The 17,647-nt window shown below is 44.6% G+C and overlaps 2 protein-coding genes across 3 annotated transcripts; both read left to right on the forward strand.

Moving 5' to 3' along the window:
* Window positions 1-1,312: 1,312 nt before the first annotated feature.
* Window positions 1,313-4,669, forward strand: LOC4350555 (uncharacterized). 2 transcript variants are annotated; one of them, XM_015759988.3, is made up of 4 exons: window positions 1,313-1,640; window positions 2,077-2,141; window positions 3,390-3,597; window positions 3,919-4,669. In XM_015759988.3, the coding sequence occupies exons 1-4, from the start codon at window positions 1,473-1,475 to the stop codon at window positions 4,405-4,407; spliced, it is 930 nt and encodes a 309-aa protein (XP_015615474.1). In that variant the 5' UTR covers window positions 1,313-1,472; the 3' UTR covers window positions 4,408-4,669. The 2 variants fall into 2 exon arrangements, with proteins under 2 accessions (XP_015615474.1, XP_015615475.1); XM_015759989.3 differs by having other exon boundaries at window positions 3,399-3,597.
* A 3,587-nt stretch (window positions 4,670-8,256) lies between these two features.
* Window positions 8,257-9,567, forward strand: LOC4350556 (HVA22-like protein e). Its single transcript, XM_015760311.3, has 5 exons — window positions 8,257-8,448; window positions 8,575-8,601; window positions 8,702-8,824; window positions 8,928-9,171; window positions 9,271-9,567. Exons 1-5 carry the CDS (start codon window positions 8,402-8,404, stop codon window positions 9,286-9,288), a joined length of 459 nt encoding a protein of 152 aa, XP_015615797.1. The 5' UTR covers window positions 8,257-8,401; the 3' UTR covers window positions 9,289-9,567.
* Window positions 9,568-17,647: the final 8,080 nt, after the last annotated feature.

A 17,647-nucleotide genomic window follows, 5' to 3' on the forward strand; every position in this document is an offset into this window, starting at 1 on the left:
GCAGCCTCTTTTTGCAGTTTTGTTTTGCTGCAAGAAAATTCGGATTTGTTTTGTTGTTGGAAACATTCCAAAAAATCCGGTGCGTGAAAACGGCGTGGAGTCCGGATAAGTTACGCGCGACTTATCCGGCTCGGTTACGCAGAGTGGAGATCGTGCAGGCGCCCTGATCACGGTGTGGAGTCCGGATAAGTTACGCGCGACTTATCTGGCTCGGTTACGCAGAGTGGAGATCGTGCGGGCGCCCTGATCAAGCGACTTATCTCTATAAAAACCGTGCCGCCGCCTTCACGCAACACACGTGAAATCAATCTAGGGTTTGCCTCCTCCTCTGTGTTGCGCCGTCGCTCGTGGACTACTCCATCCCGCTCGCCAGCGTGCACCGGCGATCGGGAGAGCAGGTCTCCGGAATCTCTGCCTTCGACGTCCTACAGCGGGAGAAGGCGGCAATAAGGTTTTTGGGAAGCGCTTCGCGCGACTGCTCCCTATTCGTCCGCGACGGTTCGCCTTCCACTCCGCTCGCATGCTGCGCGCCTTCGTCGACGCTCACAACCGCGGTAGTTCCTGCCGAGCAACCAGCCTTTCCGCCACCTCGGTACGTGTTCGACATGTTACGCATATTTGATCTGTTCATGTTTTACTGCTTAGTTTGTGTAGATCTAATGATGCGTTAATACTAGTATACATCTGTAATGTCATGATTTATTTATGGAATATATTAAATCATTATATGCCTATATTCTCAACAGCTATGACAACGAGCCGCGACTCCGACGATGATAGCCTCGGTGGGATCCCCATCCGTACTCCTCCTTCGTGATGCTGACACCCACATCATGTGGTCTTATGCACCACACACAACGTCTGCTCCTGCATCACCGACGCATTCCATGGACGAATTTCGAACTCGACGTCAAGATGGGGGAAGGATTGATTTGTTTTGAAGCCAAAACTTGCCATACCAAAATATTGACATTTTGAGCAGTATTTTTGGCAATGTTTGGTTTAATACCAATACTCGCCAAAACCACATGAATATTACCAAAATATTAGCATTGGCAAAAACTTGCCCATAATTTAGCATTTCCAATTTTTTTTTGGCATGGTTGCAAACCAAATAAGCCATTCTTTTTTTTGTGCACGCGGGGGGGGGGGGGGGGGGGGGGCTCACGGCAGAGGCGCGGAACGAGGCCGGCCCAGTAAGACGGGCCGTGGTGGATATGGGGATTCGGCCCAAAACACCCCCACCACTCCCAACACGGCGACGCGTTCCTTCTATCCAACAAAATCCATCAACCCCTTCTCTCTCAAAAACGAAAAAAAAAAATCAAAATCCTTCCCCCTTTCAAATTCGAAATTTCGAATCAAACACGCGCACGCTCCTCTCTCCTCTCCCCTCTCGATCGAGGCACGCTTCTCCGCGGCGGCGGCGCGCGACCGGATCACGGCGGCGGGGGAGGGGAGGGGAGGGGAGGATGCAGCAGAAGCCCGCGGCGGAGGCCATGGAGGAGGAGTTGAAGGGGGAGGCCGTGGGGCCCCGCCGCCCCGGGCTAGGGTTATGGTTGGCGGCGCGGCGGCGGCTGGCCCCCGACGACCCCTTCTTCGCCGCCGGGGACATGGAGCGCGAGCTCCTCGCCAAGCAAGTGCGTTCTCTTCCCCTTTCACCTCCCTTCCTTCTGCTCGCTTAATTTGGGCGCTTTAGCTTCTTCGATTTTACGGGGATTTTTTTTGTTAGCTGTATTGAGCTGGAACCCGTGGAAAAGATGAAATAGAGATAGTAAAATCAGCCATGATAACCTTTGATTTTGCAGAAATTCAGCTGTACTGTACATAAGAGGAAAAGCTTTTGCCCTTCTTTGAAAAAAAAAAGAGAGAAGAAATTCAGCTGCACTTAGCATCAGTTAGGTGGGAATTCCTTAATGCTCTGCAATACTTGTTTCTTTGATTTCTTGAACGGATCATGGCCGATTAGCTCAGATACCCTGCCCTGATGTGAAAAGTGTAGATGAACTGTGCTTTTACTCAACAAGTCCCCTATACTCCACTGTTTTTTTAGGTGTCTGATGTTTTCTTGTTTAGGTTGCTCTGGATCTCTCCGAAGATGAACGGTACCAGCTTGAGAGGATGGAAGTGGCGAGTGCCAAGTAAGAGATTGATCTTTACTTATGCTTACTCTTTGGATTGATGATTATTTATCCTTTCCGTTTCACGCCGAATTAGGGGGGGGGGGGGTTAGTCCCTGTCACATCAGATGTTTGGACACTAATTTGAAGTATTAAACGTAGACTATTGACAAAACCCACTCCATAACCTTGGACTAATTCGCGAGACGAATCTATTGAGCCAAATTAATCCATGATTAGCCTATGTGATGCTACAGTCAACATGTGCTAATTATGGATTAATTAGGCTTAAAAAAAATTTCACGTGAATTAGCTCTCATTTATGTAATTAGTTTTGTAAGTAGTCTATGTTTAATACTCTAAGGGCCCCTTTGAATCGTAGAAATGAAAAAACGGAGGAATAGGAAAAACATAGGATTCGACAGGAATATAAGTGTAAAACAGAGGATTGCAAAACACAGGGAAAACACATGAATGATCGTTTGATTGGACCAGAGGAAAAACACAAGAATCGGATGAGAGAGATAGACTCAAAGGATTTTTTCCAAGAGGTTGGACCTCTTGCTAAGTTTCCTCCAAAACCTATATGCCATAAGCCATTCCATAGGAATTTTGTAGGATTTGGAAAACTTCAATCCTTTCAATCAAAGAGCTATATAGGAAAATTTCCTACAGGATTTCAATTCTATGAAATTCCTTCATAATTTCATTTGATTCAAAGGGGCCCTTAATTAGTGTCTAAACATCCGATGTGCCAGGGACTACAGTTTAGTCCCTAGATCCAAACACCCCCTAACATACCCTCTCTACAGATTTAAAACAGCATGTTAATGTACTGTTTTTCTGCATCCCCATAACACCATAAATTTCTTCGCTGTAGCTAAGGAAGTCCCTGAACCAGTGGTCCACACCCCACAGTGACTAAAGTCTGAGAAAATGACAACTGGATGTCTTGAACTAAATTATTGTACGAGTTCTCTAGAACCTATAATTCAAAATGATTGGCGAGTATTCCATCCTGACACCTGCTAAATCATGTCACCTTTTGCAGTTGTATGTTCTCTGTGTTGTGTTAGTACTGCAAGTTTTGGTCTCATTCTGTTTATTTGATCATATATACTACTGCAAGTTTATGTCACCTTTTGCAGTTGTATGTTCTTTGTGTTGTGTTAGTACTGCAAGTTTTGGTCTCATTCTGTTTATTTGATCATATATACTACTGCAAGTTTTGGTCTTATCTGTTCGATTTATTTGATCATATGTCTTAAGCTCTTGCAGTGCCCTTTTATGCCCAATTTCTGGCTGTGGTGCTCATCTAGATTGCCTGGAGAACTTTGAGGACCACTATCGCACCCGTCATACTGCTTCATGCTCTGTATGTTGGAGAGTGTATCCAACTTCAAGGCTGCTGAGTATTCATATTTCTGAGGCACATGATTCCTTTTTTCAAGCAAAAGTTGCCCGTGGTTTTCCAATGGTAATAAATTCATAATCTATCCATGCCCCCAGTTCTTTAATTGGTTTAATTTTGTGGCATCATGCACACTAGCCAATTTTATGCAAACCCAGAACTTCCAGTGGACTGTGCCTGCTGGCCAGTTTAAAATTACTACTCAATGTCTTAGCATTAGTTAGCATTACATGGTTTTCTGGTCCCGCTAATGAAGCTTTCCAATTTCCACATGTCACCTTTACTGGCATCTGATTCTTGTATAAATTTACATAGTAGTAAGTGATACTTTTATATTCCCTCAACTTTCTATAGCAATTCACATTGTGTATGCTATTTTTGAAACAGTATGAGTGTTTGGTGGAGGGTTGTGGGGTGAAGTTGAAGAGCTACAAAAGTCGGCAGCAGCATCTTCTTGATAAGCACCAGTTTCCCAAGTCATTTGAATTCTTCAAAAAAGCACGCCCTTCGCAACGCCAGCGGAACAAGAACCAGAAGCAACGGCAAACAGTTCACAAGGGAGACGAGACAAGCGAAACACTAATGGATGTTGATGGGAAGAAGAGCTCAAGGTACATGAATTCCAGATATCGGCCAAAGCAACATGATGGAAAAGAGTCAAAAGAAAATGAGCATAGTAGCTGTAAGGAGGCCAAGAACAACGAAATGGAGGTTGACAAGCAGGTTGATGAGCTTGCTTCGGCCGTATCAAGACTGAGCACAGCGGATTCAACTCCTTCTAGCATAAGCTTTGGTCATCGTCGCTCTCGCGGTCTTGCTTTTGTCCCTAGGTCGATTCGGCAAAACAAGCAGGTTTCTCAGACAGAACCAAAATGACAGCATTTGATACCATCTTTCTCTTCATTGCTGATCTCGGATGCATCAACAATCCTGAATGTGCTGTTTCCTGTACCTGGACATTCACCGAATCCACTAATATACATTCTTGTAGTTGTATCACGAGATATGTCTTCTAGCTGGTTATCCTTGCTTATGGATGTACTGAGCTTCCTGTTACTGCCATGTAGTAGAACAATTTTTCTGAAGCGGCAAATATGAAGTGCAAAATACAAGACAGTTCTTGTGGTTGATCGATTTACCAGCTTGTTCTTTCTTTCCTGCAGGTGAAAGTTAATGACACTGAATGAAGGATCCTGTTAGGGTTAGCTACTTAGCTTGCTCTTCTCTTCGATGGATAGAACATACCAACTCCTTCGTCAACTGCAGTGTAGTTTTGCTCGGTCCTTTTCACACCTCTGGATATCTGAAGTAGATGTAATCTGAATTTCTGATTGATACCCGGCATGTAATCGACATGGCCAGTTTGTGAGTTTAGTTTGCTTCGTAATTCTGATAAAAATTAACTATCTGAAGCTATGATAAAAATCAACTGTATACGGACTAGTGTATGGAATTCAAATTCGAAAGATATCTCCATGGGTACAAATCATCCAGGATTTCCACTAACATTCCTCGTAAAGTTGTCTCCATTTGGGTCCAATAGGAACAATTTGGGCTGGCTGGCCTAGATATTGTACACTTGCTAGCCCAACAAATATGGATAGGCATGTACTTATACAAAGTAGGAATAAGTCCACTATTCATCCCATATCTTTTTGCCGAGTTTAATTTGCATCACTAAACTGCAAACCGGTGCAAAAGAGATTATAAGACAGTACGGAGGGCGATGCTAATGGGCGCCCCCATCCCCCTATACGTCCTCTCCCCCTTCTCCCCTTCTTCTCTTCCTACTACACCATAAATTTTAAAATAATAAAAAAACAAAGTTAGAAAATTTTATGTATAAAAATACTATATATAAAAAATATTTGAATTCAAATTTAAATTTGAATCGGATATATAAACTTTTTACTTATAAACTTTGGGTCTATAAACTTTAGGTGTATAGAAATACTATATATAAAAAAAATTGAATTCAAATTCGAATTAATATTTGAATTTAAATTCAAATTTGAATCGGGTATATAAACGTTTGACTTATAAACTTTGGGTCTATAAACTTTAGATGTATAGAAATACTATATATAAAAAATATTTGAATTCAAATTTAAATTTGAATCGGATATATAAACTTTTGACTTATAAACTTTGGGTCTGTAATCTTTAAGTGTATAAACTTTAGAGGTGTAAACTTTAGGTGTATAAATTTTAGGTGCATAAATTTTCTAAAATAGGAAAGTAATGCGGTGCCAAAAAAGGAAAGTGGAGGGAGGGGGGATTGATCGCCCGGAGCGATTGATCGCTCGTTAGGATTCTCGCAATATGGAGGCTGGTTTTGGCTGACATAAATAGTGAATTAAACAGCGCTGGTGTCTCCTGTAGCCTATGTGGCTGCATGCTGTTCCTCCCAATGCTCTACTTCCCGCGGCACCTTTTGACACGGCAGATGGTGGAGGCCACGCTGGAGGAGCTTGTCATCTACTATCCCTTCTCCGCCATGTGCCTGCCGCTCTGGCTGGTGTTGCCAAGCGCCTCGCTGCGGGGGCTCGTGCCGAGGGTGGACTTCGACATGTCCTCGGTGGCGTCTAGCGGGTGGATCCGGGTACCTAGACTAGATCGGCGTCGTGCCAAACCTTGAGGATATGAGGCTGTGGGGCTTCAGTACTAGGGCTGAATATGGGCCGGTACGGTTGGATCATGACATTCCCATATCCTAGACAATATTTTCCTTTAAATTCGGAACCGGATATAGGTAGTGCCGAATAACATATCATTCATCCTGTATCATTTCCCATATTATTTCCTTATGAATCGGATTCAGGAATGGATACCTATTTGTTCTCTAATTCATATCTATTAAATATAAGAAGGTGATTAAAATGCTAAAAGATATATACGAAGGCAAAATTATACAATATTACATGTGAGCTCGTAAAATAGTGATTAACCAATCTTTTACCATGTTTATATATGGATCTATAATAGATTTTCATATATATTTTATAATATGGGACATACGGGTGGATACAAGTTTTCTTGTATCCTAACCCTTGCCTTTTTTACGGATTTAGATTCGAACTATCCAAGTTTTTCCCGCAAGCCTCAGGTTGGATGAGCGAGCGATTGGGAAATATCGCCCCATTTTCACCCCTAGGCCTCACGATGGCACGCGCCCTAGCGGGGAGGGGGGGCAGTTGGCTTTAGCGGGCTAGAGTTGGCACGGTGCTACGGGATGTCTGGAGAGAATAGAGGGAAGAGAGGCGGGAGAGAAAAGAGGGGAGGAGTGAAATGTGGGGCCCACTTTTTTTCCCTCATGAACGTCTAGTCAGTACGAGTGGATCGGATCAGCATAACACGTTAGCGAAACCAGCTATCTATGTTGCTGGAGGACCTAATCTAACTCAGAAAAGTTAGGGAATAGACAGTGAACTTATTTCATATGAAGAGTAGACGGGCTTTGTGGGCTCGGCCCGTTGGATCCAACGGCAAGCGCCGCGTGCAGGAGGGGGCCGCCGCAGCTGCAGCCGGCCACGGACGCGACGTGTGCGGATCTGCACGCGCGCGGCGGCCGACCTGACGCGCTCTCTTTAACGTGGCCGGCCGCCCCGTTTCTCCGTGCTTTGTGCCTACCAACATCATGCTGTGACATGTGAGCTATACATGTATGATCATGTGACAACGTGGCCGGCAGGCATGATGATGGATTGCAGGGTTGCAGCACACTCGGAGGAGGTACCATCTATATCAAAATGTAGCATCGTACAATTAGATTAGACACATTCTAATAAAACGAATCTGAGAATGTGGACCTGTCTAATTTAATCTTAGGTTGTATATTTTAGGATAGCGAAAATATACCATTCGCTAAAAAATTTGATTTTTCTATGACGGAGAAAGCAGTAGTGTAAGCAGAGCGCCCGTAAACATATCCTCACTTTTGGTTCATCTCATATTTTTGTAAGATGGAGGAAACATGAGTGAAATTAGAGCACCCTGTAAACATATCCTCATTTTGGTTCGTCTATCAGTCACGTAACTTTGTTATTTCTGTCGGTTACCTAGTACTAATACCTAAGATGATAATCCACTGTAATGGGAAGATGAGCACGGTTTTATATCTGAAACTGAAAATGGGTCTGTTGGTCATAAAACTTACTACCTCCGTTTCGAAATATATCAAACTAGCTTGTATTAGATTAGACACGATCTATTATTCAATTTGGACAGAGTCCATATAGCTATGATATGCTTACTATTTCATATTGCTTTCATGAACTTAACTTAAAGTTTTGGACCACAATGAAAGTTTCAGTTCATATCATATGGCATACTACTTCTATTCTTTTTTTTTTGTTAAAAAAAAACTGGAGCTCTCAATTTTTTTAAAGTTTGTCCTGTTACAATTTTAATCAGTTCTTTATTATTCCTCTCCACATCAACAATTTTTCCTCGATGATCCGGTTCCCTTTTGACCTCACTGCACTGTCCCAGATCTCTCATTAATCCAACCCAGAAAAAAAAAACAGTACAAAATAAAATACACAAGATTCAACAAAGCAACCTGACCTGGTCGGTGCTGTACCACGTGGCATCTCCCCTCCATGTCCCAATCACTTCGAGAGACAAAAGAAACACTCCTCCAGTGGCATCCTGCCATGTGTCCTCCATTCTTGTACTTAATCTCTTCTTATTTAAGGCCTCATAATCTCTTGCTTTCCCTTCCCTAGTAAATCAAAGAACACAAAGCATCCAAAACAACACCAGGAAACTTCTTTTCAATCGATCACTCCACTGGTGAGTAGTGAGTGGCTAGTGACTGGTCAGTTCATCACTTGTGAAGGTTTTGCAATCAGGAAAAGTTCAGAAGATCATGGGCAAGCTCTGGACAATCCTCACTCACGTTCATTCCCTTGCAGGGTACATATGGTTTCTATTCTTGTAATGTTAATATGCACTTAGCTGCAGTTAAATTTAAGCTTAAACAGTTAAAACTGATTCCTGTGAATTTTCTTTCTGCTGCCCTTTGTGGTTGGTTGGTTGCAGGCCTACCGTCATGCTCCTGTACCCCTTGTAAGTTCAGAGATTTTCTCTCTATTAGCTTTTCTTCTTCTTCTTTTTATAAGTTCATGTGATTGAATGTTTAATTTTGAGATGATTTTGGTTGGTGCAGGTATGCGTCGGTGCAGGCCATGGAGAGCCCATCGAAGCTTGACGACGAGCAGTGGCTGGCCTACTGGATCCTCTACTCCTTCATCACCCTCGTGGAGATGCTTCTCGAGTCCCTCATCTACTGGTTGAATTCGATTAACCCATCTCATCTTGATCTTGATCGAGCAGATATGGATTAATTTCAGAAAGAACTCATTCATAAAAGTACTATGATTTTGTTCGATCAGGATACCGATCTGGTACGAGCTGAAGCTGCTGTTCATCGCGTGGCTGGCGCTGCCCAACTTCAGGGGAGCCGCGTTCATCTACAACAGGTTCGTCAGGGAGCAGCTCAGGAAGCATGGCCTCGCCGGCGCCGGCGCCGGCGCCGCCGCCAGCGTCGGCAAGAAGGACAAGTCGTCGCCGTCGTCGTCACCCAAGGACAAGGAGAAGACCAAGAGCAAGTTCCTCTCCTTCGTCACTCCCAAGAAGGTGAGTTCTTAAACCTCGAGCAGCATCAGTCTCTTTTTTTTTTCTTGATTAATCTTGGCTGAAATTTGATCCATGTTCTTTGTGTCTTCGTTATGTCAGGATCATGAAGCTTACTGAGCCAAGAAGTGCTGATCAGTCGGATCCCTGAAGATAGTTTTTTAGTGTGTGTACTGTTCCATTTGTGTTTGTCCCTCTTCCTCTCCTTCAGAAGAGGCAGCTAGCTAGCTTCATGTTTGGCTGGTCTTTTTGGCCATCTGTGCATGTCTGTAAACTTTATTGGAGTGAGGGGAAAAAAGAGCATAATTAGTTGCTCCATGTTGAGTTGTTAGAGTGGTTTCTTGTAAATGTAATTCAGGATCTCAGATGAGCAGACAATAAAAACACACTGTTCCAGGAGTGACCTTTCTCACCTTTTCAGTTAGGAAGGATGTATACAACTCCTCTGCTTGCTTTCTTTAAACAATACTCAATGCTTTGATTATGGTGATAATCCAAAGTGTTAAGAAGAAACTTCATACTATGCTTTATGTGATCCTGGCATTACAATTTAGTAGAAACTAGGAGCACCTGTTCTTCTTTTGATCTGTTCATTGCTGTCTGTTTTGTTCTTAGAGAAGTTATTCTGTACTTTCGGTTGCTGCTAGCTTTTGGATGTTTCACCTGCCCTGTAGTGCTTCATCTGCTTGTTGGCAACTCAAATGCTAATTAAATCTGTAGTGCATGCCCTAAATGTCATACTTCATCTTTGGTTTCGTTGTGCAAGGCGTCATCAGCATCCAAGCAACAAGCATAGGCCGCACCGTCACTAACCACTACAATTATTATTATTGCAAAAACAAGATGCTTAGGAAACATCAGTGAGTAAGCTATGAACAGCACTAACTCACCTTCTCTCAGCACAAGGACCGGTAATCGAACCGGTGAAGCTCTCGGTTCAATGGTTCACTGGTTCAACCGGTTGGACCGTTGGTTTAATCCGGTTCACTAACAGTTAAATATATTAAGCATTCTATCTAAACACAAGGCATATGATAGCCTTGTGGTTGGCCTCCCATGTGGTCCTGTGTTCGAATCCCACCCATGCACATTTTCGCCCATTTTCACCTAAACAGCACCCATGCGCGCGTACAACAGCCGCCAAGCCCGGTTCAAAGCGGTTTTATTCCCCGGTTTAATGGTGGTTTTTCTCCAAAACAGAGCGGTCTAACCGGTTCAGTGCCGGGTTGATTGCATACCGGTCTTTTACCTGGACCGGACCGGTCGGGGCTCTAGTTCCGGTTTTCTCCGGTCCGACCGCCGGTCCTGTCCGGTCTTAATAACTAGGAAAAAGTACACCCAAGGTCCCTCAACTTGTCATCGAGATACAAAATCGTCCCCCAATCGCAAAACTAGATACCGGGCGTCTCTTAACTATCAAAACCGTTCGCTTTAGATCCCACGGTGGTTTTGACCCCGGTTTTATCTGACGTGGCGGCCGAGTCAGCGTGAGCCCCACATGTCAGGATGCCACATCATCTATCCCTTCTTCTTCTCTTGGTTTTCTCTTGGGCAGGCTGGCCGGCGTGTTGGGAAGTCGATGGGGTGAGGCGGGAGAGGAGGAGGATCGGCGGCGGTGGCCGGCGACCGGCGATGCGGCGGCGGCTGTGACCATGCAGGAGCAGGTGCGTCGGCGGAGTGGGCAGGTGATGACCATCATCTCTGAGCAGTTCCCGCCATACGTCGGCGCCTACATCGCCACGTTCCGCGTTGACTCCGACGTCGTCTCGCTCAACGGGATGGAGGTGCTGTAGGCGGACGCCGAGGTGGGGCGCGATGGCCGAGTCCACGTCATCATCCGCTGCTAAGCGTAGGCCTCACAAAGTGGAAGGAGAGGAGTGGCACGGCGAAGACAGCAAAGCGGCGCGGCGGTTGGGGAAACGACGTGGCGAGGACGGCGGCGGTTGAGCAGGAGCGGCAGGCCTCGCAGGTGCTTGGTGAGGGTGCTCGTCGGCATCCCGGTCTGTGGCGACGGCACCGCCGCGACGCTGGGTCTAGCGGGCTGCCTTGCCTTGCCGCCACCACCAAGCTGACGAGCTCGCCGGCCTCCCCGCGCCTCCGCCGGCTGTGCATGTGGCTCCAGCTCTGCCGCCGTGGTCGCCCGCCGCTCCTCCTCATCGGCGAGCACGGAGAGGAGGCTGACGCCGCCGCCTTGCTCCTCCTCGTCTGCGAGCATGGAGAGGAGGCTGCCGCTGCCGCCTTGCTCCCCCTACCGCCACCGCCGCCTTCCTCCCTACCCGTCGGCCGGCGCCGCCGTCCTGCCCGGAGCCCCAGAGAGAAGAAGAGTGAGAGAGAGAAGAGGAAGGGAGAGAAGAGGGGAAAGAAAGAGGAGGCTGACCTGGACAGGCTGATATGTGGGGCCTACGTGGGTCCCACGCTGACTCAGCAGCCACGTAGGATAAAACCGAGATCAAAACCACTGAGGGACCTGTTAGGACCGATTTTATATAGTTAAGGGATCCCGCATATCTGATTTTGCTGTTCAAGGATGTTTTTGTATCCCGATGACAAGTTGAGGGACCTTTGGTGTACTTTTTCCTAATAACTATGCTTGAGCTTCAATTCACAAGTGTCTTGCTTTCTTTCCCTTACTTTGGGCTGTGACTGCGTGTTCCACGATATGGGCCTAACAAGTACGTTCTTGGGCTGAACCTCGAAAAGAGCGGGCCCAATAGTCTGGGATGGAAGGTAATTTATAAAGGAAAAAGTTCACTTCGAGTCCCTTCATTAGTGCCTAAATCATAATATTGGATATCTCAATGTCCTTAGTTATCAAAACTGGTATAATTTGACTCACTTGGTGGATTTGGAAGACGGTTTCACTGACGTAGTGATCATTTGGCAGTGTTGACTTGGTTTTCATCATACGTGACGTTGACGTGACGCTTATATGGTATTAGAATTTAAAAAATATATGTGGGACCCATTTTGTTATTCATTAAAAAAAATTGTAGAGCCCATCGACATGTGGGACCCTCATGTCAGCAGATCTCTTTTAACCCTTCTTCCTCCTCCCCCTCTTGTAGGGACACATGGCGGTCGCCGGTCACCGCTCCGATGCCGCCCTGGTCGTTGATGACGACAACGCTGCCGCGCACCATTATCAGGAATAGGGAGCGCTTCGATGCTGGAAATCCCGCCTCACTGTCGACCTCGCCTTGTGGTTCGGGCGTGAAATTATCAATTTTCCGAAAAGATGCAGGCCAGTGTATTCCGGGTTGGGTGTGGTTACGAACAAATTATCAATCACGAAGGTCGCCACCCGCCGGCCTCCTCAGCTGCCGCTCCCCGTCCATCCTGCCGGCACCGCAACAAGATGGCGCGGCTCAATCACGACTGCCCCCTCGTCGTGAGCGCCAGCGCGGAGTTTGCCGCTGCCTTCACCGCCCGGGGCTGCGGTGGCACGCCCCCGCCCTCACCTCCGGTTGCCGTGAAGAGAAAGTGGGAGAGAAAGAGAGAGAAGGGAGAGAGTGGGAGAAGGAAGAATGAAGGGAGTATAACATGTGAACCCCACAATATATTTTTTTTTTATGAATGACAAATGTGTTCCATACGTACTTTTTTTAACTCTCATGCTACATGAACGTAACGTGGAGCGAAGATCAGGTCAACGCCACCACGTAAGAGCCAAGTCAGTGAAACCGCCCTTCAAAACTGTCGAGGGAGTTAAATTGCACCGATTTTAATAGTTGAGGTTTGAGATATTCGGTATTGTGATTCAGGGATACAAACTAGATTCGGTCACTAATTAAGGGAGTCGAAGTGAACTTATTCCTTTTATAAGTGGTCGTAAAGGTTTCCGGTATTTCAATTTAGGGATACGATTTTAACTCGACGCAAAGATGAGGGATGTAGACTGGACTTATAAGTGGCCACCAGTGGTCGCAAGGGGGAATCAATGAGATTTGTTGAACTTGGCTTCGCAAGGCCATGGCTGATGGTTCTCTTCCTCCTCCAACTTTGCCCTTCCTTTATTTCTAGTACTTATCTAGCCTCAGTCCTCGCTTATTTCTAGTCTAGATTGCTCTTTCCAGTCTCTCATATTCTCTTTGATTTGTATCCATAAGCACTTGTATTTTGGAGTGGATTTGCAGTTAATTTGAGGCAGCACTTGTGTGAGAGAAATTGTGTGGCTGTTGTGCTTGGGAATAAGTTCATCTGAGATCCCTTAACTTATCAATGATTCTGATTTTCGTCCCTCAACCCAAAAACCAGATACAACGGGTCCCTCAACTATCAAAACCGGTGCAGATTAGATCCTTTGGCGGTTTTGAGGACGGTTTTGGCTGACGTGGCGCCTACGTGGTAAATTTAACTTGGTCTTCATCTGACGTGGCATTGACGTGGCGCTTACGTGACAATTCAATACACAAAAATAATAAACTCTGTGGGACCCACATGTCAGTCCAACTCACCCTCCTCTTCTTCCTCCTCTCTCTCCCATCTCTCTCATGTGCAACACGACAGAGAAGGAGCGGAAACCCGCTAGCCATCGTCGTCGCCGCCGCCGACGTTTCCCCGCGCCGTCTCCACCACCGCATCCCAGTGACCACCACTGTTGTCCACGAGAACACCGCTGACAAGGCGCCCGTCGTCGTCATCGATGCGGGTGCTTCGACGGCGGTGTCCGGTCGCCACCGCCGCGGTGGTCGACTCCGGTCAGCCTCGCCGCGGTGGTGTCTGGTCGCCGCCACCGCCGTCGACAACGACGACGACGTCTGCCGGAGCTTCTTGCGCTTGCGCAGCCGCGCGTTCCAGAAGTTCTTGATCTCGTTATCTGACCTGCCCGGCAGCCTCGCCGTGATCTGTGACCAGCTGCACACGCACGCACGGATCATGAACACTCCATTGATCAAATCGATCGTTTCATCATCTCATGGTTAATTGAGCAATAATCTAGCTACCTGTTGCCGCGGCATCTAGATACCAATACAAATGGTATCTACACGCATAACAGTATAAATTTCACCGACCGTCATTGTTCCATACTCCCAGATCGCTCGTCGATTTCTTTCAGTTTTTTGTCTACTCCGATGTCGTTCGACGCGGTCTCCCGGCGGGAGATGTCGCCGCCGCCGGCGTTGGAGGAGGAGATGGCGACTGTGACTCAGGCGCCGGGGCTGTCGACGCCGTCCATGCTCGGTAATCCAGATGGTGGAGCTCCGGCGGCGGCCACGGACCAGAGCGCGCCGTGCGCCACCGGCGGCGAGGCGTTGGAGGGCGAGGGCCGGCTGCGGAAGGGGAAGATGGTCGCCGAGGACCAGAGCCCGCCGAGCGTGAGCGGCGGCGTACCGGCTGACCTGCCTTCCGGCGGCGACAAGCTTGCTGAGAACGGCGGTGACACTGACACCCTCCTCCTGGGTGCCCGTCGTCCGTGGATGGAGAGGATGGTGGGTCCCACTATTTTGTTTTTATTTTTTTGCTTCCAGTGCCACATCATCGTCACGTAGGACGAGGACCAAGTCAAACCGGCCACGTAGGTGCCACATCGGCCAAAACCACCATCGAAACCGTTAAGGGATCTGTTTTTCACCGGTTTTGATAGTTGAGAGACCCGTTGTATCTGGTTTGGTTGAAGGACGAAAATCGGATACCTCGACAAGTTAAGGGACCTCAAGTGAACTTATTCCTTGTGCTTGGTACAGAACATTGTGTAGGCCTTTTTATGGATGGGCCTAAATCCAGCCCATCTACGAGGGTAGGCCAGTATCTAAGGGCTAATTGCTTTTTGGGCTATCGTCTTCAATTAAGCAGTTTTTGCAAGAAGGCCCGAATACTTGCACAAATGAATACACCGTTATGCAGAAAATGCAGGCCCAGCTGATTTACATGGCCCAGTTAACTTCTGTATCTTCTCATTCATGGAGACCATTGATCTTTGGAATTCCTTGATCTTTATAAGTTTTCTTTTTTGAGATCTTATTAAAAGGTTGACCAAAATGAGCTAATACAAATCTCGGGTTACACCATTTGTCTTATTCAAAAAATTAATATAAATACGTACAAGTATAATTTAAGATTATATTTTATTCGATGATAAAACGAGTCACAACAAAATAAATGATATTTTAATAAGACGAATGATTAAACGTTACGTGAAAAGTTAACGGTGTCAGTTTCAATAAGGGTTTATGTTGTCTATATTGTTGGATAGGCACATAAATATACACATTACAAAACCATAGTTATTAAACCAGATAGGTACATAAATATACACATTATGAAATCATAGTTATTAAATCAGATAATGGATGAGCCTGTCGAGTTCTCGAATTGTTGGACCGTTGGTATGGCCAATCTAACTACAATTTAAAATTTAATATATATTCGTCTCTATATACAACTACAATATGGTGGCATAATGGTGAGGCGACTGGCCCCAACCATGTAGCCTTTTTCTTGGAATTTTGTTACAAAATGATGTAGTAGGCTATTGGAAATAAACCGGCTCATCGTTTAGCCCCTTGAGCCTTTGTTTGATTTTAATGCCTGTTTCACCCAAAAATCAATCAAAGTAGCTCGATTACACGAGCCTTTAGAGGCAACCAAATCGACGTGAGCTCTTTGCAATTTGTTTATTTTTTTCACCAGGCTAGTTCCACTTTTTTCCAATTAAGCTAGAGCTCACCTCGATTTGGTTGCCTCTAACTAGAAGTACATGCATTGCATATATATGTTGTGTACAGGCATGTATGTGTACAGGTGGACCGAGGGTCTGCATATATATGCTGCGTGTGCTTTGTTATACATTTTCGTCTGTAAAAAGCACTATTCTCTCCGGGCTGATAATATAGTCGTTTTGAATAAGGGTGAAGTCAAATTTAAAATCTTTGACTATAAATAATTTCTAAAATATTTGCCTTAAAAATATAAAAACCATATTTGTAGATTAGTCTTAAAAAGTACTTTAATAAAATCATATATTTGTTGATATTTTTATATATATATATTATAATAGAAAATAGTTGTCAAAGCTACTTTTTTAGACTGTGACCTTGTCCAAAATGATAAGTATTATTAACTCAAAGGGAGTACCACTTAGTACTCCTTCTGTTTAGATTATAAGTCATTTTGGCTTTGGTCAAAGTTAAACTCCTCTAAATTAGATCAAGTTTATTGATAAATATAATAATATTTACAACACTAAATTAGTTTCATTAAATTTATAATTTAATATATTTTTATAATATATTTATGTTTAGTTGAAAATGTTATTTTTTTTATAAATTTGGCCAAACTTAGAGCAATTTGACTTTAATTAAAGTCAAAAACGATTTATAATCTGAAACAGAGGGAATACTTACTAGGATGGGGTAGTATACTTGCTATGAGTTTTGTCAAACTGCCATTATATCTGTTTTAACTTTCCATGTCACCAAATAAACTATTTATTTTACTAGAGTAAGACACATTTTCGCAAAGAAAAAAAAAGGGTCTCACAGCAACCACGCTTCACTTTACATAAGATGTACTTCCAAACGTACGTAGAACTAGCTAGAGCTAGCTATAGAACCAGCTGCAGGTAGGAAATTAACAGATCACACATCTTAGTCGATGGAATCATTTGTCCATCCGTATCACAACGCTACTATACAATACGCCGCTGCTAATTGCAGAGCTAATTAATGATGCCTGAACTGCTATACAGTTATAGGTCACCAACTCGCAGTTAGCACGAACTCCATATCCTTTTCATTTTGTGGTAGGGGTGCGCTTAATTAAGGACTTGTCCTAGCTTAGCCACTTGGATTTGGGCCAATCGTGGTCCTCATTTCATATAGATTCTTGGCCACAACGGCCGATCGCAATCGGAATATATTTTTGGTTTTGCACGAAATGGAGAAGCTACAAGCAGCTTAATTAGCATATACTCCATATATAATGTTAAGCTCACTGTTTTGCCAAAATCCGGTTATTTCGATACAGGTCTGTTCTTAGTACAGCTCACTGTTTTGACAAAATCGATTTGGCATGCTAATCCTATATATGCACCATAGTTGTCATGGACACAGGTCGTCTGCAGTACTGTATGTGCAGTATTGCTCACTGATATATGGGCCCGAGCAGAGCAGTACTGTAGAGGATCTCAATTGAGTTGTCATTAAGTATAGTTAGTGTTATTCCTTTTCTTTTTTATGGAGTAAAGCTATTATATCTAGCTATATTGTTTTTAGTTTTTCGATGATTAATATATGGTTCAAATTATCTCATTTTACTTTCTCCTACTTCTTCCACCAAGTTGCATTAAATTATATGTAGTCTTTAGAGGAAGGCTAATCTATTGTTTAAATTGTCTCTGTTCTTTTATAAACCACATAATTCCAATTGTACTTTCTAGCATTTTTAAGATTAGTTATCAAATGTGCAATTTGTACAGATCAATTATGTAGTCTAGTAAAAAAATAAATCCATCTTACATCTAATATTTCTATCATTATTA

This window comes from Oryza sativa, chromosome 11, assembly GCF_034140825.1.
Source record: "Oryza sativa Japonica Group chromosome 11, ASM3414082v1".
Lineage (NCBI taxonomy): Eukaryota > Viridiplantae > Streptophyta > Magnoliopsida > Poales > Poaceae > Oryza > Oryza sativa.

Excerpts from the sequence above, each read along its gene's own strand:
- LOC4350555 (XM_015759988.3), top strand. The coding sequence starts at position 1,473 with ATGCAGCAGAAGCCCGCGGCGGAGGCCATGGAGGAGGAGTTGAAGGGG. Across the intron at positions 1,641-2,076 it reads GCGAGCTCCTCGCCAAGCAA|GTTGCTCTGGATCTCTCCGA; the intron begins GTGCGTTCTCTT and ends TTTCTTGTTTAG. Across the intron at positions 2,142-3,389 it reads ATGGAAGTGGCGAGTGCCAA|CTCTTGCAGTGCCCTTTTAT; the intron begins GTAAGAGATTGA and ends ATATGTCTTAAG.
- LOC4350556 (XM_015760311.3), top strand. The coding sequence starts at position 8,402 with ATGGGCAAGCTCTGGACAATCCTCACTCACGTTCATTCCCTTGCAGG. Across the intron at positions 8,602-8,701 it reads GTCATGCTCCTGTACCCCTT|GTATGCGTCGGTGCAGGCCA; the intron begins GTAAGTTCAGAG and ends TGGTTGGTGCAG. Across the intron at positions 8,825-8,927 it reads CTCGAGTCCCTCATCTACTG|GATACCGATCTGGTACGAGC; the intron begins GTTGAATTCGAT and ends TTGTTCGATCAG.